Source organism: Homalodisca vitripennis, chromosome 2 (assembly GCF_021130785.1).
Source record: "Homalodisca vitripennis isolate AUS2020 chromosome 2, UT_GWSS_2.1, whole genome shotgun sequence".
Classification (NCBI taxonomy): domain Eukaryota; kingdom Metazoa; phylum Arthropoda; class Insecta; order Hemiptera; family Cicadellidae; genus Homalodisca; species Homalodisca vitripennis.
Window position 1 is genome coordinate 10,584,320 of NC_060208.1, and position 24,389 is coordinate 10,608,708.

General features: G+C 34.2%; 1 protein-coding gene across 1 annotated transcript in view; it reads left to right on the top strand.

Annotated features, from left to right (window-relative positions):
• Window positions 1–2,365: 2,365 nt before the first annotated feature.
• Window positions 2,366–24,389, top strand: part of LOC124355530 (centromere protein I-like) — a 29,704-nt gene continuing 7,680 nt past the window's right edge. Inside the window, exons 1-8 of the mRNA XM_046806694.1 lie at window positions 2,366–2,554; window positions 4,498–4,595; window positions 6,485–6,639; window positions 11,968–12,088; window positions 12,201–12,283; window positions 13,248–13,354; window positions 17,361–17,555; window positions 18,359–18,483. Of these exons, the coding sequence (XP_046662650.1) occupies window positions 2,498–2,554; window positions 4,498–4,595; window positions 6,485–6,639; window positions 11,968–12,088; window positions 12,201–12,283; window positions 13,248–13,354; window positions 17,361–17,555; window positions 18,359–18,483 (941 nt within the window). The 5' untranslated portion in view covers window positions 2,366–2,497. The remainder of the gene's footprint in view (window positions 2,555–4,497; window positions 4,596–6,484; window positions 6,640–11,967; window positions 12,089–12,200; window positions 12,284–13,247; window positions 13,355–17,360; window positions 17,556–18,358; window positions 18,484–24,389) is intronic.

Genomic DNA, 24,389 nt, shown 5'->3' on the forward strand with positions numbered 1-24,389 from the left:
TCTAACGGTCTTTATGCTAAACCAGTCTAAGACTCAATCTATAATTTTTAGTTTATGTAATCGTGAAACTGACTTAGGCTTTAAGATTAATGATAGTGTCAAAATTATTAGGTATAACCTTGGATTCTAAATTAGCTTGGAATGCCCATGTAAATAATGTTTCTGTCAAGCTCTCCAGAGTAATTTACTTACTTAGACAAATTAGAAAGCTTGTCCCAAAACAATATGTAATTAATGCATTACTATGCTTTTTTAATAGTATAATTTCTTATGGTATTATTCTTTGGGGAAACTGCAGTGAATGTACAGGAGAGAATCTTAATTCTACAAAAGAAAAGCTTTAAGAATTTGAACAAACTCTCCTTATAAGGCACATTGCAAACCTCTTTTTTGTTCAAGGAAGGTGTTCTTACTGTGATAAAATCTGTATATATTTGTTTGTTTATAGAATAAACTTGTTAAAGAATGTTAAGAATGACTTGCAGGACTATTACACGAGGAATGAATTTCATCATTACCATACTAGATTTAATGCACTGTTAGATTTACCATATGTTAGGTTAGCAAAAACTCAAGCATCACATAAAGTTATAAGCATCAAAGTTTTTTAATAGATTACCTTCTAGTGCCCGATCTGTGCCTATAAGTAGATTTAAAAGAGTGTTATATGCCTGGTTAAAAGAAAAAAACCCATTTTATCATGTACAAGAATTTTTTTATATGCCTGACATTGATGTTATTTTTTTAAGTCTATATGTTATGTCTTTTAAAGTTTTTATTGCTACATGTTGTGTTTTTAAAGTAGTCTAGTCATTGTATTTTATACGAAAAGGTTTAAATCATAACTTAGGCTGTGACGGATGTCTATTGCAACTGTTTCTTGTGTTAAATGACAAATAAATTTTCTGATTTCTGAAAATTTCTGATTTCTGACTTATCTTTTTTTAATGAGATATGTGACATCAAGTCAAGGCTGACTATAAGATGTTTGATTTGTAAAATGAGTGGTTGACCTTGCAAAAAAGAGCTTTTAGAATTATAACAAAATTAAATTTTAGATCATCTTGTAGGTCTATATTTTAACAGCTAAATTTATTGGCCATTCCATCACTTTATATAATATGAGGTCTTATGTATACCCATAAAAACTTACCTCAAAAGATCATGATTACACTACAAGACAGAGAGACTTACATACCCAGTCCATAGAACTAAATTATTTGAAATGTCCCCTTATTACAAAGGACAACAATTTTACAATAAAATTTCAATATCTCTATCCTCTTTGCTTCTAGAAAAGTTATCTATAAAATTAAAAAAATATCTTGATAGAGAAAGAATATTATTCAGAAAATTATTTTCTAATTGTGCAAATTCAATTTATTTGCATTGAATAAATTACGTTCCAACCATTTCAAAACTTTTTAAGTTTTATATATATATATATATAAGTTATATAATATATATATTAAAAAGTTTTGAAATGGTTGGAACGTAATTTATTCAATGAAGGTTGCACAATTAGAAAATAATTTTCTGAATAATATTCTTTCTCTATGAAGATATTTTTTAATTTTATAGATAACTTTTCTAGAAGCATATATATATATATATATATATATATATATATATATATAATATAAATTCCACTGTATTTATTTTATCACTAATTATTTTTAAATGTGTTTTATGTTTTGTAAATTATTTTATTTTAGGATAAGAATAGCTACATCTAGCTTTATATAATTTAAAATGAATAATATTGTAACCTGTACCTGTACCGTTAGAATTTAATGTTTAATGTGTGCTTATGTATATATATATATATATATATATATATATATATATATATATATACATACTGTATTACTGTTTGTGTAATTAATAACGATTATCATCAATGAATTACTAGTTATGTTTATACATTTTATTTAAGATAAGTATATTTTAAATTATATTGACAAGTCACCTGTTCAGTCTAGATCTTATCTACCACAATTATGTAATGTTACGTGACAATAAATTTCTGATTTCTGAGTGTGTTTGATATTTCCATCTGCTGACCAGGTGAAATATGCGTGTAAGCTTCTGTGTAAGCTGACCAAGCCAAATGATGTGACGGCCAGCTCTGTGTATGTTGTCAATGAGTTACTGTTCAAGCGGAAGGATGACAAATACCTACTGGCCTTGCTCAGGTTAGTCCTGTTTTCCTGTCATGTTGTTTATAATATTTAGCTTAAAACGTACGTGCTTAGAGACGTACGTGTGTAACATAAATGTTAATCACAAAATAAAGTTTCTTTAGCGAAAATTTACAACAGTAATGGTTTGGAATACGGTGTTGTCACAATCAAGTTGTTCAGTTTGTTCAAGGGCTACAAGCCAAGACTAGTGACGGAGGAGATCAAAAGAGTGGACATCAACAAAATCCTAAGCACTGTCCCCCAGAACATGGACACGCTGATCAAGTTGGCCAACCGCCGGCAGAAAACAAACTATGCCCAATAGAGACCTTGGAGTGTTTGAAGTGGCAATTGTTAATCAAACATCATCCGTGAGTAATGTTTTATTGTTGCAGTTTTATCATGTGTTATTATTTTTGAAAATTGATTAATAGTATAGTGTACGATTTATACAAATCACTAATTCGTTACTAACCAATAGAAATGATTTAAAATTTGTTTTATATAGCGCTGGTTTTGAGGTTTCATGTCTCAAAATGGTCCTAACGCTTAAATATTACATATACCATTTACCAAATTATGATTTACTTTGGAGAGCAGGAAACTTTGGGGATAAGTTTATGACATAAAGACATAATTTTTATAAGTAAAGATAAAAATATTGTAAGTTATCAAATAAAAATAGAATAAAGTAATCTCTTTACCTGTATTTTCTTTGACAAAAACAGTGGTGTTGTATTATACTCATAGAGTTTCCAAAGATTTTATCTCATAAATGGTAGAACTCAACCAAAGTGTAGACTGGTCTGTTTGTAAGCTGGTTTGTTAGGTTGTTTTTCAGTTTTGCCAGTCAATATCCGTAGATGGTCTGGGAGATGCTTATTCAGTTTGTTGCCAATATAGTCATGTTTCTTCTCAAAAAGTGTCATGGAGTCACAAAGTGGGGTGCATCTCTTGTTTGATATCCATGGATATTATTATTTCTTTGTGGCTTTTGTTGTCTGCATATAAAATTACATCTCTTACATACAAGTTAACAACTGCCAAGTTCCTTAATTCCTTGAATGCATTTAAGCATGTTTCCATTTGCTGTAGGTTAGCAAGGATCCTTATTGCTTATTAAAAAAAAACCAAAACTCTCCATATTTGTCTTAGGTGTATCTCTATGCAATTCAATCATATCTGATGTAGGCCTCAAAGTCCGAAGTATGCTGTTCTAGTTGTGGTGTTGTCAGCAATGGTTTTTATTTTTTTTCGAGGTAAAGTGTTCAGTCAAAATCCTTTTGCGTAATTAGTTAATGTGGGGTGTCCGAGTTAGGTCTGCATCAATAACTAGCTCCAGGAGTTTCACTTCTTTTACAAGATATATGTTGTGAGCTTGCCAGGTTGTTTATGTTTTGAAAGAGGATTTTTTTTTTGTTTTTGCTATATTTGTGACTGGTAATTGTCTCTACAGTATTGCTAGCTACTAAGCTTTGTCAAGGCTTAAGTAAGTCCTAACCTGCAATCCATCGATGGTCTTGTCACTTAAAAAACTTCAGCATACATTAAGCGTGAACACGTTGTCCAGTTGAAGAGGAAGGTCATTTGTAGCTAAATTGAAGAGAACTGGTCCCAAAACGGAGCCCTGTGGAATACAACTGGTAAAATTTTTTTGAGTAGATTTTAAAATATCCAGCATATTGTTTTCTGAATATCTAACTTTCTTCCACTTGACTGCACCCCTTCAAGTAGGAGCGAAGCCAATTTTTTGCTTCACCTCTGAGTCCTAGAGCTTCAAGTTTTGATATAATTAGGTCATGTCCCAAAGAATCAGAAGCTTCGCTATGGTTATGTAGTATTCCCGAGACCCCAAAACCAGTTTCCTTCTTCAAGCTGGTTAATTATTTCTTCTATAAAGTTCACCAATGCTGTTGCTGTAGATGTTGTTTCCTCCTATAAATCCATGTTGTTTCTCTGACAGTAAGTAAAAAATAGTGTTAAAGTATAGAGAGCACAATATTTTCCATTACTTTAGAAAAAGTAGAAAAAATAGTAATTGGTCTGTAGTTAGTGGAATCACTCTGGGCTGAAGCCAAGTTGGCTTTATTTTCGAACACAATAATGTATAAAAGATGACAGATTCTATGAAGATTGTCAAAACGTATCTCTTTCAAATATGAAGTAAAAATCATTTTTATGCTGAAAACTTAAAGATTCTTTATTGTATTGTAAATAGAAATAAATGCAAAATTTATAAAGTTTTTTTACAGTTGAAAATTTTTTTTAGATTGCAATATTTTAAATGATGTTTTAACCTCATATGATGTTTTAGAGCCATCTAGATGGGGAGTACAAAGCTAGTTCTCTAGTTCCTTTCCCCACATTTAATCTGGAGGGATTGGACAAAATAGCATCCTGTTATCCTGATAGGTGAGTCATACTGATATTATTTCACAGTTTCCTTCCTTATGTTAGGACAGCTCTATCTTTTGAAATATAATTTCTTTAGTGTGTATTTGGTTTTAGTTTTATTATTTCGTGTCTATGAGCATTGTATATTAGACAATCGAAATTGTATGTGGTGTATAAAATCATTTATATCATCAATAGATGCTGGTGGATACTTAACTTTGTAGAAATTAATACTTTTTGATGGACTAGTTAGTTTTTGAGTAAGATGAAGGGACTAAAATTTTGGATGTAATTATTTTTGTATCTCTTAACTAACCATTTATTAATTACAGTAAAACCTTATTTAACGGAAATATGGGGAGGAGGCAGCAGCCATTTCAGATAAAAAAATTTTTAGGTAACCCAATTACATCTAAAAATAACCTATTAGAAAAGGTGTTTAGGAGAAGTGAATTACGTACAAACAATTTTTGTAAGTTATACTTTGGGAATGGTTGGTAACAGGGGAAAGAGATGACTAATAACAACAGCGTGGGCCGGCTCGGGTTTTGGTTAAGCCGGGTTGGAGAATGGTTACATCCTAAAGCATTATTATGTTGTTTGGTATAAATGGTGAAATTACTTATGAAACTTAAACTTATTAAAATAAAACACTGATATATTTTCAAATCATACTTGTAAGTAATAAAGTACATTTGAGCAAGAATTTCTGAAAGATCGCGTTAATGTTTTGGTGGCCGTTAACGATTATAATGTTTGCAATAGACTCAGACTTAAGTTTGAATCAGACAATTTGTTCCCAAGAATTTGGTCACTTCCATTTTCATACATTTGTCTGCAGGAGCAGCATTTACACGACTGCCACACAACGATAGATTGCTCTTTTCAACAGGGCAACTTTCACCAAATTGTCCGAAACTTGGTTTTAGTTTGAAACACTGGTTTCAAAGGTTATCTATACATAATAATTTTACCTGATAATTATTTTGCAGAATGTACTTGTTTCTTTGTTTAAAGTTCATTATTGACAATTGATGAATACAATAATTACAATACAATTCATATGAATTACAATTGGTTGAAAGTATAACAGTATTACAAAACTTGACCATCTTTAAATGTTTCAAAAATAAAATGTTTCAAGGATTGAAATATATTTTCTTCTTCAGACGTCAGTAAAAAAACATGACATATAAGGTTATACATGCACAAAAGAGTGAAACACACATCAGTATGACGATGAACGTGTAAAAATCAAATTTCACATTATAAACTATACATAAAATATCATGTTCCTGAAAGCGGTCATAGAAAGCAAGAACTGTATAATTGCACAATAAATTCTGCAAGCACCTAAGAAGATGAGACGCAGGGGGAAAAATATCAGCGTATCCCATGTGATAGCATTAAGTTCGATGGTGGTGATGGTTGGGAGAGGGTGAAGAAGAGCAGATGCTTTCAGACTTAAACTCTTTGTTCTTGATATCAAAGTCATAATGCATGTTTAAATTTTATTATCTGACTTTTATTTATTTTTAAAGTTTCACTGTTCATTCTTTTTTAAACATTTTAAGCCAAAATAACCTAATTTCAATAGAAGGTAAGTAGTAAATCAATTAATGTTACAAAGTCTAAATTACTTTATCTGTGAACCAGCACCGTTAAACGATTTTAGACTTTTGTTCTAACCCTTTTCTCGCATAGTCTTTTATTCTTTGACTCCACATTTATTTGTTTGTTTGTCTCTATTTATTGTATTGCTCATAATTTTTTTCTCCCGTTTCACTTAACACGCTGATTGACAGATTTTTTATATACTTTGCATCCAGTTTTTGTTACCGTTAAGATTTATTTTTTTTGCCTGAATTTTACAAAGTTTTAATTTCTAATGGATTATTTTGTTCCAGCATCAAGGAAACACTGAAGAAGTTCAAACGAGTTTCGATACCCCAGAACATCATGTCTCTACTGCGAGACTGCACAGGGTTTACTCTCATCATGTTTGGTGGGATTGACCTGCAGAGGAGGTTCTCAGACAGTCTGATGCAAACTTTACAAAGTGGTAAGTGCTGCGCTCCTATCTAAGTGTCTACTGCGAGACTGCACAGGGTTTACTCTCATCATGTTTGGTGGGATTGACTTGCAGAGGAGGTTCTCAGACAGTCTGATGCAAACTTTACAAAGTGGTAAGTGCTGCGTTCCTATCTAAGTGTCTACTGCGAGACTGCACAGGGTTTACTCTCATCATGTTTGGTGGGATTGACCTGCAGAGGAGGTTCTCAGACAGTCTGATGCAAACTTTACACAGTGGTAAGTGCTGCGTTCCTATCTAAAGTGTCTACTGCGAGACTGCACAGGGTTTACTCTCATCATGTTTGGTGGGATTGACCTGCAGAGGAGGTTCTCAGACAGTCTGATGCAAACTTTACAAAGTGGTAAGTGCTGCGCTCCTATCTAAGTGTCTACTGCGAGACTGCACAGGGTTTACTCTCATCATGTTTGGTGGGATTGACCTGCAGAGGAGGTTCTCAGACAGTCTGATGCAAACTTTACAAAGTGGTAAGTGCTGCGTTCCTATCTAAGTGTCTACTGCGAGACTGCACAGGGTTTACTCTCATCATGTTTGGTGGGATTGACCTGCAGAGGAGGTTCTCAGACAGTCTGATGCAAACTTTACAAAGTGGTAAGTGCTGCGTTCCTATCTAAGTGTCTACTGCGAGACTGCACAGGGTTTACTCTCATCATGTTTGGTGGGATTGACCTGCAGAGGAGGTTCTCAGACAGTCTGATGCAAACTTTACAAAGTGGTAAGTGCTGCGTTCCTATCTAAGTGTCCAGCTAAAGCATAATTAAAATCTTAGAAAATGACAATAATCTAGGTTATCAAGAAAAACCCAATACAATAAAAACTGCGGGAAAATCCTCATACCTATATTCTTCCCCTCCTCTTGAGGGTAGTCCCAAACAGCAAACCCTCCCTGTTGCTAACAAATGGCAGAAAGTTTCTACAATTTGCGATCGTAAGCCACGCAATTATCACCACACAAATAAGAAAATAATAGAACCTGACTTTACTTCAAAAAATCCTTATGATGTGTTACAAAATGATTTTGTATTTGACAAGTCTGTTGAACAGGACTGTAACAGTGTAAACACCTCAAATGTCAGCCAGCGTTCAAACCTAAAGAAAGCTAACTCAGTACAAGAAAAACCTCTCCACAAGTACAAAACCGTCAATAGCACAAGAAAACAAAAAAATGCTTGTATGTGCTGATAGCCATGGGCGCAACTTAGCTTTTCACTTGAACAAACAATCAAAATCATTCGAGGCCGTTGGTTTCGTTAGGCCGGGGGGTTTGGCTGGGCAGATATTAAATTATGATAACATTGATAGGGAGGAATTAGGTTCTGAGGATGTTCTAGTAATAGCATGTGGGTCAAATGATGTGGCTCATAATGAGGCTGAGAGAGCACTCGGTCCAATTTGCGAAACATTGAAAAAATACAGTGATACCAGAATAATACTACTAGATTTACCTTTTAGGCATGATTTAAAGGGATGGTCCTGTGTTAATAAAGAAGTCATAAAATCAAATACCGCACTTGAGAATTTAAGTAAAAAATTTCCTAATGTTTCTCTGGTCAAGATTAGTAAAGCAGATAGACTTTTCCACACAAGGCATGGAAGACATTTGAATCAAATGGGAAAAGATTGGCTTGCAAAGAGAATCTGTGAGGCACTGATCAAAATAACTGAACCGGAACTGCCCTTGTCCCAGGGCACAGACAATGACCAGACGACAGGATTACTGCCACCTTCAGCACGAGTAGAAGATCACAGCAACACAGATCACAGTATGCTGCACAATGAGACCATCAACTCTACCATTGCTGCTGGTGTCACGGACGTTACATCAAGCCCAGAGCTTCTAGTTGCGGAAGAAGAGGAGGAAGAGGCATCTTTAGGAAGATTCTCTAGCGTCAGCAATAACCAAGAAACCTACACTTTAAACTCAAGTGTTTGGCCTCCTTTAATACAAAAGTGACAAATAACAATGGTTATAACATAAGTGGAGGATGTAACTATGTGTACAAGGAAAAATTAACGGAATGTTGTACATTATCAGTGGATGCTGTAGACAAGATTTATAATGCTGATGGTTACGAAAACTATATTGATAATTTAGAAATTTTAGAGAATACTTTTGTGAACAAAACTAATTGGATAATGCATTATAATGTACAGGGTCTTATTTCTTTGGCTAAAATAACAGAATTACAAATATTTGTAAATAAATTTCCTGTAAGAATAATTAGTCTCAACGAACATTGGCTTAACAAAACTCAAATATCAAAATTAAATTCTTTGGAATGTTTTGAATTGGCTTCTCATTATATTAGAGAGAATGGTATCAGGGGAGGTTCTTGTATTTTAGTTAGAAAAGGCATGCACTTCACTGCTAGGGATGATCTGTTGATATCTCTAAAAGAAGATTTTGTTTTTGAGAGCTGTTGCATTGAAGTTTCTGGATCCTGTCATGAGAATTTAATAATTGTTTCCATTTACCACAATACAAATGTTTCCAATGTGGATCAGTTTCTCTTGAAACTTGAGAAGCTATTTAGGGCACTTAAAAAGGAATCTAAAAGGAAGAAGATCTATATTATGTCAGACTTCAATATTGACACTTTGGAGTCCTGTAGAAATTACAATATAAGAAATAGGTTTATTAATTTATTGTCTGCATATGGTTTTGTAAATAATTTTAAAATGCCAACCAGAGTGACGAAAGAATCTAGATCTTGTATAGATAACATTACCACTAATAAGAGAGTTAATGAAAGTAAGTTGTTAAATATTGAACTAGGATTGTCTGATCATAGGGCTTTGTTGATGTCTATTGAATACAGAAATGACTTGTCAGCACAACACTTTTCGACAAGAAAAAGAATTTTTTCAACTCAGAATATGGCTTGTATGGTAGGCTCTGTTAGTAAGAGTTCATGGAAATTTTGTGAGTTTAGCACAGCACAAGAGAATTTTAATAGGTTTCTAGATAGTTTTAAAACATGTTTTGAAGTTTCTTTTCCTTATACATCTGTCAAATTTAAATGTGGTTCCCAAAGTGCATTTAAAAATAAGAAATGGGTTACGAATGGGATAATTGTGTCAAGTAAGAAAAAAAGGGCTCTTCACAAAATGGCAAAATATAGCAATGATGTAAATTTTAAGAAATATGTAAAAGATTATAAACATATTTTTAAAAAAGTTTGTGCTGCTGCTAAAAGAATGTATAATTGTAAATATATCAAAGATTCTGAAAATAAAAGCAAAGCTGTGTGGAATGTGATAAAAACTGAATTAGGTATGAATACAATTAAAAAATCTGACTGCATGAATCTCAAGGTACAAGATGAAATGTATACAGATGCTAAGCATATTGCACATTATTTCAATACAATGTTTGTAAATATAACTAAGAATATTGGTGCCAAACCACAGATCAATTCAGCTGTTCAGCTACTAAGTAACGTTTCTTGTAATAAACAAGCCTCATTTGCATTTAAGTGTGTTTGTGCTCAAGAGGTTTATAGTGTCATAATGAGTCTGAGAGACACGAAGTCTATAGCATGGGATGAGATCCCAGTGGGAGTGCTCAAAGCTACTGCAATGTACATCTCACATCCTCTGGCTTTGATTATTAACCAATCATTCATGTCTGGTGAATTTCCCATCCAACTGAAATATGCAGATGTAAAACCAGTTTTTAAAAAAGGTGAAAAACAGGATCCAAACAATTACAGACCAGTCTCCATCCTATCCAGTATCTCCAAAGTCTTTGAAAAAATAGCACACAAACAGTTATGTAACTACCTAGAGAGTAATAGTTTTCTGTGTAAAAGTCAGTATGGTTTTCGCTCTGGCCATAGTACAGTTGAGGCTGCCTCTAATATGGTTGAGCAGATCCTGGGGGCTTTGGATGGGTCACGGAGTACTGCTGGTGTATTCTGTGACCTCTCCAAGGCCTTTGACTGTGTAAATCATTCCTTACTTGTCAGTAAACTAAAATTTTATGGGATTTTGGGCAACTCTTTAGCATGGTTTCAATCTTTTCTTCATGGTAGAAAGCAAAGAACGCTAATCAACAATAATGGCATAAAAAATATATCATCATGGGTGAATATATGTGCTGGTGTACCACAGGGGTCCATTCTGGGCCCTTTGTTGTTCATTATCTTTATAAATGACATGCCACATAATATTAGAAATGACCTGATTTTGTATGCTGATGACACAACATCTCTGGTAAAATGTAACAGGGAGCAAGATTTAAAATTAGAAATAATTAATTCCCTAATAGACTTAGAAAAATGGTTTACTTGTAATGGGCTCGCATTAAACAGTGATAAGACACAAATTGTAAAATTTCAGACTGTACAAAATAAGGCTATGTCCAATTTTAATATAGATTTTAAGAACTCAGTGATTGTTACAGTAAATACCACTAAGTTTTTGGGGCTAGTTATTGATAAGAATCTTTCTTGGAGACCACACATAGAACTGCTAAATAAAAAACTGAGCTCAGCTTGCTACCAAATGTACACATTGAGAGAGCTGGTTGATATTAAGACTAGGCTCATAGTTTATTATGCTTGCTTTTGTTCATTGGCACAATATGGGATCCAAGTGTGGGGATGTAGTTCAGGTATTTTCTCTGTTTTTAAAGCTCAAAAGAGATATATTAGAACCATGCTATTTTTGAATCAGAGAGATTCATGTAAAGATATTTTTAGGGATATGAAAATATTGACCATTCCATCATTGTATATCTATAGCTGTTTAATATTTATTCATAATCGCCTAAATTCAGAAACTATAATTCATCATGAACATCAGTATGGCACCCGTTTTAAAGACAATCTGCAATTTCCTCTTCACAAATTAACATTATTTGAAAGCTCTCCACATTATATGGGAATTAAATTTTACAACAAATTACCTCTACATGTAAAGCAGCTAACACTGTTCAGTTTTAAAAAATCTGTGAAAAGCTTACTAATTAATAAGGCCTATTATAATATTTCTGAATTCTTGCAGGACAATCTGCAGCTTGTGTAGTTTTAGTGAATTTGACAAAAACATTGTTAATGTATAAAATGTTGTACAAACTGTTTTTACCATATAGTATGTATTATTGACAAGCAACCTGTTCACACAACATGTATAGTTGTATAACTGTGGATGTTATGTTGCAATAAATTTCTTGATTCTTATCACCCGAGGGACCCAGTATGAAACATTGAAATGTTTGTGTATCATGTTATAAAATATTAATCAGAGCCTAGCTTAAAATGAAGAACTTTAAAATAATTTGTATGTTGTCTACAGTTTTTATCAATCAGGACAAAGAAGCCAGTGAGGAAAATCAAGAATTCTTCCTGAGCAGAGTGTACGACTTGCAGAACTTCTTGAACCAGGGAATTCCTTGTGTGTCCACATTCCTGTCTGGGTGAGTCGACCTCTCCACTATATCTCACTCACCACAATATCTATTCTGAGGCAATACACCAACGCCTCCTGTTATTCACATACTAATCGGCTTTTCATTTTTTAAATTTCAGATTCCTCTTGAACTGGGATGGACTGGTTCACAGACCTCAAATAATGAGTCTATTAGAGTGGGCTACATTTGACTCTTTCCAAGGTAAGACGCCATATTAATATAACTTGTTTTTGGGGAAATATTCAGTTTCAAAGGGGAATTTTATTAAGCATGATAAATCACAGTATACAGTACTTTTTAAATTTACCAACCTCCATATTCTACGCCAACTATATAACTGTGTTGCTGAAGTTGTTGACTGTTTCCATGACAGTGTAGAGGTGCTCAAGACAAAAATCGCGGGACATTCATGTTGAGAAAAAAAGTATTTTGTGACTTCAATTAATTTGTATATATATATAATCTATCCTGTCATTTTGTTATTGTACTCTGCTGTATCATTATTTATTTGAATTCATTGTTTTTATTGTTCTGTTTATTATCATTTATTCATATAAATTTTTCATTTTTAAAATTTTCGTCTGTATTATTTGCATATTATACCCTATCATAATTTATTTTCTATATTTATTTACTTTATTATTTACGATTGCTTTATTTAAACCATAAAAAAGAAAATTTTCGTTTCAATGTAAAATCAAATAAATTAAGGAAGTATACGCAGTGTTAGTAGTGAACTATTTTACTATTTTCTTTATATTTTGAAAAAGTTCGCTTAATTCTTGTGTTTTTCTTTTACTTTGAATCTGTTTATATTACAAATAGTAAGCTATTCACATGTAATTTTCTTCTTTCAGGTAAAATGTGATAAAATACATTAAAAAATTATATAACATATAAATATATCTATATATTCTTTAGCTAAATAGCATATTATTCAAAAGAATCAATAAAATGCTGAAAAACATCATTTAAGTATCTTAATATTTACTTGAATAAAACATATAATGCTGAATGCTTTTTACTGAAAAAATGTCATATCCTGAAATTTGAAATAAATTTCTTGATCCTAAAAGTGTTAAAAGTAATGAGGTACTTTCCAAACAACTTTTGTTTGTAGTCACCTGGTTCTTGTTACTTACTAACATGGATTGTTACATTACAGAGCTGTCAATAAACATCCTGAGGCCGCTGTACATGCTGTTTGTATCGTACAACGTTACGATGAAGCAACAGATTATCCAGACTGTCACTGCGCTTATTAAGAACATGGTAACAATCCGTTTCAACAATTATTTATTTGATAAACCTGCAAGTGAAGTGGAGTGAATTGTTGTCTATGAATAAACCATTATATTGTGTGCTGGCATTTATTGTAATTGGGCATCAAAATTGCCTTTCTACTGACTTTTTTTTAATTGGTGGCCATGTGCATGACGTGGACTCCTTCAGGAATAGCACTTGTTTTGTTACTGTTTAGACAGGATTGCGTTTTACCAGTTACAATCTACCTACATTGTTCCAAACCTCATTCTTATTCTAGTTTATAATACTCAGGTGAAGATCTGTAGCTTTTGAGGAGTAAGCAAAGTAAGGGATGTATTAATGCAAAATCTTGGAAATTAGATGGGTTTTTTTTAGTTTACATCTGTTTTTTGTTTGTTTTTTCTGGACCTAAAATCATTTGATAAATGAACAATTAATAACAATAATAATATAGTAATAATAAATCTTTATTGTCACAAATGTTTCATGATAATATAGCACAGCTATGAAACAGATGACATTGTCAATTATAACCTACACTACTCTTGTTTAACTAAATCTAAACAACCTAACACACAATACAATAAAACAATTACAATTAATTATACGTTAATTATGCCTAGATCTGATTTAGAGTCCAGTTGCATGTTTGGTTTGGCCCTTTTGTTTAAGAATGATTTAATCCTATTATAAGTTAACAAATGTAAATTGGTTTTTGACCGTTGGAAGGAAATAAATAAATAAATAAAAACACGCAAAACAGCAATAAAACACACACAATAAAACAGGGTATTAATTAACTTATCACAGGAAAGCAATATGTCAGCTTGTAAACCTACTTAAAAACACAAAAATCAACATTAACAAATAGTAATATTGTGCTAATTGTTCTATTATTTAAAATCAAATTGTTGATTTTAATTACGTACATTTATGTTTGAATTGTTGAAGTATCTTTGCTCTGACAAACTGCCGTAAATGTAGCACATTGAGTTGCTTTCATGAAAGCTAATAGTGTAGAGATAAAATGTAAAATATTTTTAATTGAACCTAATTTAGGATAAAGTACTTAGTTCTATGTAAGCTATAGTTCTTTAAAATGATGGGCAGGAATTTGGGAGAGGTGAAAATGGTGTGAATGAGATGGATTAATATGGACAGATGGGTGAGGTTAAGAAAGACTGTGATTTCATGTAGTCTATGTGCTAAATCTCTTGAATTTCTAGGAGGCAGTAGTTTGATAGAAATGAGCAGAGACAAGAGTGATTCAACATGGCATTGAATTACAACTACATTGCAATATAAAAACTCAACATAATACATAATACTGTAAATTTAACTTCAGCAAGAACATTAATATTGGAAATAGCCCTCCAACTGTTGTTCATCAAAATTTTGATAAACATAACCCTTTGTGGATTGTTGTTCGTCAAAATTTTGATAAACAAACATTCCCTTGCATAATCACTCATTACAGTATATTCCGGCAACGTATCGATTCGATTCATGCACCATTGGATTTGGGAAAAAAAAGCCTAAGGAATACTATAGTTTTTATTCTCTCTTTGTATTGTAGCTGCAACGTACCAAGGTTCGTAGTTTTGGAACGTAAAAGAAGATTGATGCAATTCATTGTGACCGCCATGTTGTCGATGCCGTCTGATTTGTTTATGTGACGAACGTGTTTATTTGTAAGTTTTATTTGTGTTTTAGTGTTGTGTTTAGTGTGTGGTGAGTTGTTAGATATTGCAGTAGTGCAAATAAATATATTTTAGAATAAAAAAACAGTAGCAGTCGTGGGACTGCAGATAGAAGTGAAAACAGAACTATTAAGTTGAGAGTAATTAAAACTATATGCAAAAATTATATGAAATTTTTTATGTTTTATTTATTAGTTACATATGATGGGTTAAACATATCATGAACAAAATATAAATACAAAGTGGTTGAAAAAAATAATTAATATACAATTATCTTAACAATATCTTAATAAAAAAGTACTGTAAGTATTAAAGAATATTATTTTAATGAAAAAAAGTTCAATGCAATCATTATACTTGTTGTAATTGCTCAATATTAATAGTTAGTTAAACATAGAATACAAGTGAGTAAACACCGAGTGAACAACAGTGAGTTGAACACCGTTGTAAATAATACAGTTATTGCTACGGATAAAGTATATAATTGCAATAACAATTAAACCCACAATATTTTTAAAACTAATAAATTAGTTTAAATTAACTTGGTTCTTTCGTAAAGGTATTTTTATTGCACAATAAAACTAATTTATTGAGTAATACGGTATCAGTGAGCCAATGCGCCAACTACAGTTCTGGCAGAAACGTTCACTCATCACTTCATACGCTACTACAGGCTAAACTAAACTTCCAATAAAAAAATGATAAATTAAAAAAAAAATATTCATCTATTTTCACACAACTTTCTCGTTGACAAATTTTGTCTGACCAAAAAATAAAAAAAATCCTCGCTTACTACTTTTTTCTTGTCATTGTAAACGCTATGTAAAATGTAAACAATAATCAAAATTATTTCGAAATTTTTTTAATATTTAAAAATGTAACCAATAGATTGCCAATATTAAGAGCTTTAATTTGACGCATCTTACAGAATTGTACGACATTGGCTTCACTTTTAAATCGCGAGAGTAAGCCGTAAAGGTCACTGATTTTCGCAGTCTGTTTTCATACTCCGCCCGGGACAGTTTTAACACAGCGAGACTGAATTTTTCATGCAGGTTAGTAGTCCGCGGCCAAGTCTACGGTTAAAAAACACAGCGAGACTGACTTTTTCATGCAGGTTAGTATCATTAGCATGTCGGTGACGCGAACCGTGGATTTTGCCCTCTAACCAAAACGCTCAACGCGCCTAAAGAAGTTTTCACTTCAAATACATTTCTTTTTACTGAAATATGTTTGATGAATTAATCGAATCTGTGTAGGCTATGGCAAAATGACTTGGCTAAAATTCATTTCACGTAGTTTGTTCTTGTTTTTCACTCACTAAACGTTATTTTAGGCACTCTTTTAGTTCTGAAATAACAATTTTTCACAACCAAATATATATTTACCGTAATTTCTTTGGTTATGTATGATAACTGTTTGGACCATTCCAGGGTCACTGTTAGTCGCGTAGGCTATATACTGTTATTTTAGTAATACATGTAGTTGTAGAATCAAAATATATGTAATATATTTAGACACAGTTATAGTTTTCTAAAACTACATAAAATTCCCATCATATGTAAACCATAGATTTATAAATTTGGATATAATACAAGCTTTGAAACACATTTTATACTTTGCTGTTTGAAAATTTTTCGCAAAAGTTTTGAGTAATGACAAAATGAAACTTTTTCGACTCTTCAAAAAAAAAAGTTATGGAATTTATTTTTACTTCTGCTGTATAGTTTACTTCATTCTGAGTAATAAAATATGCAACATAACATGTATTGAAGTAAAACTGTATTAGTAAAACTTTTATTAGCAAACTCTTACATATACACCCTATTTTCACAATTTATGCGCGTCGCTGCTTTTTGTTATATAGTGTTATTATAGTTTCATAAATTTGTATAATGCTTATGTGTTTCTGAAACTAGAATAAATTTGACACAAAATGGTAATCTCACTTTTATAGTTTTTCTTACTATAACTTGGTTTGCTAGGTATGGTCCCCCCCAAATTAAAAAAAAAGAAAATGTAAATTTTGGAATGTCATGGGAAAAAAATTTTAGTAAACATTTTTTTAAGGCCAAATTTTAAATACTAATATTATTATATGTTTAATTCTGAACACAAAAATATATACTTCTATATATATTACTTTTAATTTATATTTTTAATAAATTTTTTAAAAAAACCCTTGCACGAGGCTCGAAAACATGCCGCCACTACAGGAAAAAATGACCGCCAGTTGGAGGGATAGTAGTTTTGCTTGATGCTAAAAAAATACAAGATACACTTGGTTACAGTAACATTGTCTCTGTCCTCAGTATGTAGGAGAAATAGGCAGAGTTTCTCGCCAGTTGCCTCACCCTTTCCTCAACAAACCACGAGCGTGGACTTCCGAACCCATTGAGATGTTGGCACCCTTGGTTCGCTGGACGGAGGACCTCTGCAAGGTGGGAATGTGTCTGGAGCCCAAAAGTAGCACCCTGTTGCTGCAAGCAATCAACTTTTATGAGACGGTATGTTCTTGCTGATTTTGTATGACGATTATTTTAAGCCCCAAGTTGGTGAAAGCCACATTTACGGTAGTCGATCACTCCTTTTGTGGAACAGCCAGTTATTTAATAAAAAATACACATTTTGGTAATTTGCGTATATTTTTTATTATCTGTGTTTTGGACTTCAAACTAAGATCATTTAACATAAAATAGGTTTGTTGCTATTCTTGCTGAAGAGTTGTGATGACAGCAGTAAGGATTATAGTAACAAAAATAAAAGGCTAAATGTCATGCTGAAGTTGCAAATTGAATCTTCACCATATCTTACAGACAACTCAACAACTGCAGCGTACTGACACAAACGACTTCTTCCTCATCCGTTTTGATACTGACTTAAAAACAAAATAGACGAACACAGTCAAATTTTCACAATCACAGACCTTTCTAAACATTTTCCACATATATCAAGAAACTTGGGATATTGTAAGATATTGTAAAGTTTTCAGATAGACAGCACAGAAGGTATCGAAAAGCTAATACGTAGTTATCATAAGTGATTAAATGTAAGTGCAACTGTGTTGATGAGTTTTTCATTCAAATGTGTTTAGTAAAAATGTTGTAAAGACACTTGTAAGTGTTTATTTATTAAGGTAACTTACTTTCCGAACAAACAATGTTCCCTCGGACAAACAATGTTAAAATAAAATTTGTTTGTACGTTTTCAAAATAAAAACAATTCAACATGTTAACCAATTTTTGTAGTTTTAATTTCTAAATAAGCATAAGCCACAGCAGCGGTAGCTGATGACATGTTGTGTCCACAGATGAACGTGTTAGAGTCGCGCTACCAGTTACCCATGTGGACAATGATGTCTGCTGGAGTCATCTACCACAGTCTGTTCAAGGTGACTCCTGTCGCACTCTGCAGAGTGTGTAGGCTTCTGCTCAAGTGAGTTACAGCACATTATAGTTTGTTTCATAGACTTTTGGTAACTCATCGGAAAAAAAAGTTATATTACTGTAAAATGTATATTTAATTATATGATTCTGGAGAATAATGTGCGTACAATGCTCAGGTCGATGTTACAGATCCCTAGACATCGTAATCCATCCCAGAATGTGGGTCTTATAAATGTGGAAACAAGAGCATGACTTATTATGCAAGAGCCAAAAGCAGTTCAAGAAGTCATCTACCAAATAAAATGATGTTTTATTAGATTTGTGTAATGGCACAAATCTAATAAAACAACATGAGTGCAAACACTGCCCTGTTCAGTATATACTGTTTGTTAGGCCTATGTAGACTTCACATGTAATAGCCTATGGCCATTGACAAGCCATGCAAACACTGCCTTGCTCAGTATATACTGTTTGTTAGGCCTATGTAGACTTCACATGTAATAGCCATTGACAAGCCATGCAAACACTGCCTTGCTCAGTATATACTGTTTGTTGGGCCTATGTAGACTTCACATGTAATAGCCTATGGCCATTGACAAGCCATGCAAACACTGCCTTGCTCAGTATGTACTGTTTGTTAGGCCTATATAGACTCCACATGTAACAGCCTATGGCCATTGACAAGCCATGCAAACACTGCCTTGCTCAGTATATACTGTTTGTTAGGCCTATATAGACTCCACATGTAACAGCCTATGGCCATTGACAAGCCATGCAAACACTGCCTTGCTCAGTATATACTGTTTGTTGGGCCTATGTAGACTTCACATGTAATAGCCTATGGCCATTGACAAGCCATGCAAACACTGCCTTGCTCAGTATGTACTGTTTGTTAGGCCTATATAGACTCCACATGTAACAGCCTATGGCCATTGACAAGCCATGCAAACACTGCCTTGCTCAGTATATACTGTTTGTTGGGCCTATGTAGACTTCACATGTAATAGCCTATGGCCATTGACAAGCCATGCAAACACTGCCTTGCTCAGTATGTACTGTTTGTTAGGCCTATATAGACTCCACATGTAACAGCCTATGGCCATTGACAAGCCATGCAAACACTGCCTTGCTCAGTATATACTGTTTGTTAGGCCTATATAGACTCCACATGTAACAGCCTATGGCCATTGACAAGCCATGCAAACACTGCCTTGCTCAGTATATACTGTTTGTTGGGCCTATGTAGACTTCACATGTAATAGCCTATGGCCATTGACAAGCCATGCAAACACTGCCTTGCTCAGTATGTACTGTTTGTTAGGCCTATATAGACTCCACATGTAAACAGCCTATGGCCATTGACAAGCCATGCAAACACTGCCTTGCTCAGTATATACTGTTTGTTAGGCCTATGTAGACTTATTTATTTATTTACGGACAACCCATTTTAACAAAATATAGTACAAAGTTACAAAGGCTAATATAGATAAGCTGCAACACAATACAGTAATATTAACAAAGTACTGTAGTATGATAATATATACAAAATAAACTAAGATTAATTAATACATGTAAGATGCAAAAGACCAAATGAATTAGCAAACAATAAGAGGTAACAATAATAAACTATGAAAAATAACATGATGACTAACAGACAACAAGGCAATAAAATATGAAAGAGCTAACAATGATCAACTATGAAGAAAAAAAACAAAACCTAGAATATCAACAAACGAAAGAGAAAAAAAACACAACTTTTAACCATTATAATAAATAACAATGATAAATAATTTATGAACAATGAAACATAAATAAATAACAAATGAACAATTTGGTACTAATGAGCAGTGCAAGCAAGCAGAAATAGATATGAATCAATAAATTTTAAACCGCGATTAAGGACAAAATAGTTAATATACTGTATTAAAAAAGATAGAAATAAAATAAGTATTAACAGTAAGAAGCGTTAAAGTGATTACAAGCAATAAAGAAATCTAAAAATAATAATAAATTAATAGTAATAACAGAAACTACTATACGAACATAAAAAACAATGCATATTTTACATGGAGCCTTCCTTTCTTAATCTTCCATGGAGAGCAGTTGGTTAATCTGTCTCTTAAACGATACAGCACCAGTGTTAAAAATGTCTAGTTCCAGTGGTAGGGTATTCCCAAGCGTCTGGATCCGGACCATCGTGCTGTTCCTTTCGTAGCTTGTAGAGTAATGCAGTCTTGCAAACAGGTCTCTCGATCTTGTACTGGCAGGAACGTGGAACCTTACCCGCTCCAGTAACTGAGGGTAGTTGAGATCTCCATTAACCAACTTATATAAAAACACCAAATAAAAAATTCTTCTCCTCAAAGCAAGTGGTTGAAGGCCAAGTTCAGCCGCTAAAGAGTTCACAGGGACATCAGCATAACGATGACCCAGGCGATAACCAACTAAGCGGATGAAACAAGACTGAATCGATTGGAGTCTGTCTTGGAGATATTGTTGATTAGGAGACCACACAACTGTGCAATATTCAAAATGAGACCTAACAAGGCAACAATATAGAGTCTTTAACGCCAAAGGAGCTGAGAAAAAACGTGAGTACCTGATTATCATGCCGAGGTTCCTATTTGCTTTGCTACAAATGTGATTCACGTGATCTTCAGAGCTCAGAGAGGCAGCACACATCACACCTAGGTCTCTAATCTCGCTTGTTCTTTTGAGACTACATCCACCCAATTGATAATCATGGAAACGAGGAGATGTTATCCTGTGAAAGGTGATAACGGAGCATTTCGTTGAGTTTAAGGACATGCCATTATCAGAGCACCGTTTCTCAACAGCCTTTATACTTCGCTGAAGGATTTCAAAGTCGCATTCAGATGTGATTTCAGAGTAAAGTTTAATATCGTCAGCAAACAATAGGTGATTGGTAGGAACTACGTCAGATATATTATTGATGAATAGATTAAATAATACGGGACCCAAGTGCGAACCCTGTGGGACTCCTGAAATCGCCATGAACTCTCTGGAGAAAGAAGAAGAGAATTTCACCATTAGCTTGCGATTTTGAAGGTATGATGAAAACCACTCTAAAAGAGGGCCATGGACGCCATATGCAGAGAGCCTTACAAGCAGATGCAAGTGACTGACACTGTCAAAAGCCTTGGAGAAGTACATAAAAATTGCATCAACCTGTTTCCGTCTTGAGAAGGATGAGATAATGTCGAACTGGAAGACTACTAAGTTCGTTGCTGCCGATTTTCCAGGAGAAAACCCATGTTGATGGGAAGATATACACCTTTGCAGTAGGGGAGACACTCTAGAAAGCACCAATCTCTCAAAGACTGGAGATCACTGACTGGACAGCAATAGGTCTATAATTGGTAACTTCAGATGTTGTCCCGGATTTGTGTATGGGTACAACATAGCTTTTTTTAAGAACGTCAGGAAAAACACCACTGGATACTGATTTGTTGAAGAGCTCCTGGAGCGGACCAGATAAAAGGAGGTGGCAATACTTCAGGACACCAGGAGGTATCATGTCAGGCCCGGAGCTTTTATTTACGTTGAGATTGAGAAGCTCCTTTCTGACTTCATCTTCACTAAAAGTACAATGAGAGATAACATTGCAAGAGTCGACACTGTCTAAACTAGTAGGAGGTTGTTGTTAAGACGAACACAGAGGAGAAGAAATCAGCAAACATTTCGCATTGTTCATTCACACAGGTCGATGAAGTGCCATTATAAACCAGAGCTGACGGAGTTCCATGGTTCTTCTTTAACCCATCAACGAAGCTCCAGAACCTGTTGGGATTAGAAGGAAGGATATTTTGGACATGGTTTATGTAATTGTCGAAGCATTCTTGAGAAAGCCGTTTACAATTTGACCTGGTGCGAGAGTAAGAATAGTATGTGCAGTCATTCAAAGTTCTCTTATATTGTAAGTGAAGTCGTTTCTTTTCAGTTACCAGTCTCTTCAACTCCGGACTGAACTACGGTGGGAATGATGATCCGACTTTAATCAAAGGTGTATGTTTTAAGACAGAGGTTTTTAACGTTTCAACAAGGTTAGAGAATTGCATGTTTACGTCATCAGGTGAAAAAGAGTTTTTGTAACAAACACGCGGGATATCATGCTGCAGTTCTTGATAGACATTTATAAGGTGACATTTCTTGAAGTTATGGACGTAGGAAGTCTTGTTGCCAGCTGTGGGAACGGAAGGAAGAGCAATCCTAAGAGCAGGGTGATGTACATCCTCAGGTACCAGTGGCTCATCATCCCTGGAGACAACAGTGTGTATATCCGAGGAAAGGATGACGTCCAGAATTACACCACGAGTGTTTTCAATGAGATTTACTTGAGTTAAATCAAGAGTAGAAGTAAGATCGCTCAAGGCTCTCGCTGGACCGGAACGGAGATTAGTCCAAGGGAAAGTGCTCCAATCAATTTCAGGTTGGTTCAGATCACCCATAAGTAGCACTCGAGAGAAGGAATCCAACGTGACAGCTTCTTCAATTGACGTGACGTATGTTTCGTAAAAATTGACAGATGCGTCAGGAGGGATGTATACAACGCCTGCTAGAACTTTTACACCAGCTGAAGTCGTTACTGAGATTAGGGTTTGCTCGACAGATGCTGTTGAGATGGGCATACGCAGAGAAGGATAACAACACTTGACTGCCAACAGGACACCTCTGCCGCTGGCCTTGACACTAGTTTCGTAGGATCTGTCACTGCAAAATACGTTATAAGAAGAAAACCCCAGCTCGGCATCACTAATGTCTTGGGACAGATTTGTCTCAGTGAGAGCAATGATGTCAAAATCAGTTGTGGAGAGGGAAAGACTTAAGTTATTTAGTTTACTCCGAAGCCCATTTACATTTTGATAGTAAACTGTTAGTTTTGGTTGTCCGCCTTTACTTAGTTTTTTGAGTTATTTTTAACTATTCTGGGTACCCCATTCAAGTACTTAATTGTAATGCCAGTTTCTCCATTCGCAACCCTCACATCAAGTTCTTTGCGCAGGGCAGTAAGAGTGGCTCTCTCATTTGGAGTGCGGTCGCGGGAGACTGAAACATTATCCATAGAGGGATCAGCCAGGGACACTTTGTCCCCAGAAAAATTCTTCATAAAGATGGAAACCTCATTCTGGGAGCCCAGAACAATTTTTAGTGGCCGAGGCCCCCGATTAGATTTCTTGCCAACTCTATGATAGGAAAACTGAGTGGGCTGAAAATTTACAGCATCAAAGACAGTGTAAATCTTCTTTCGGTCATCTTCTTTTTTTCCAAAGGTAGTGACTTGGTGCTTTCTGGAATAGCGTACATAAGGATGTTTTTGGTCCTACCAGCTCTATCATGAACTTCAGCGACAACAGCGTCCAAGGACGTGGCAGGACTATTATCAATTTTATTTAACCTAGTAGTGTTTGACAATACTTGTGACTTTACGTCAGCTATTTGATTCTCAGCTGCAAGCAGATTTTTCTCAATCACCTCCACTCTGAGCTCCAATACAGATAAGCTAGCTCTTATTGTAGTAATCTCGGTTTTTATGTCAACAATATCTTTAGATATATCGTCTATCTTTTTAACCTTGCCTAAGAGATCGTCCAATTTGGTCAATACAGTTGGCATTTGGGAAGACAGCAACCTGAAAGGCTGATTAGATGACCCCAAGCAATCAGTTCTAGCGCAGTACCATTTATTTTTCGTATCGGCACATATACTTTGATATTCAGCTTTTGATATTTTGATACATTCCCTATGGAACCACCGCTGGCAGTCACCATCACAACCAATCCCCTCTTCGGTGTCCAACACCATCTTAACACAGACAGGGCAAGAATCAGACATAATGGATGTTATATAGAGCTGAGTTAACAATGCTTATCAGTAGCTACTCGATCCACCACTGATGTTAAGCTGTTGTTATAGTGCAGAATGTTGATAATAAGA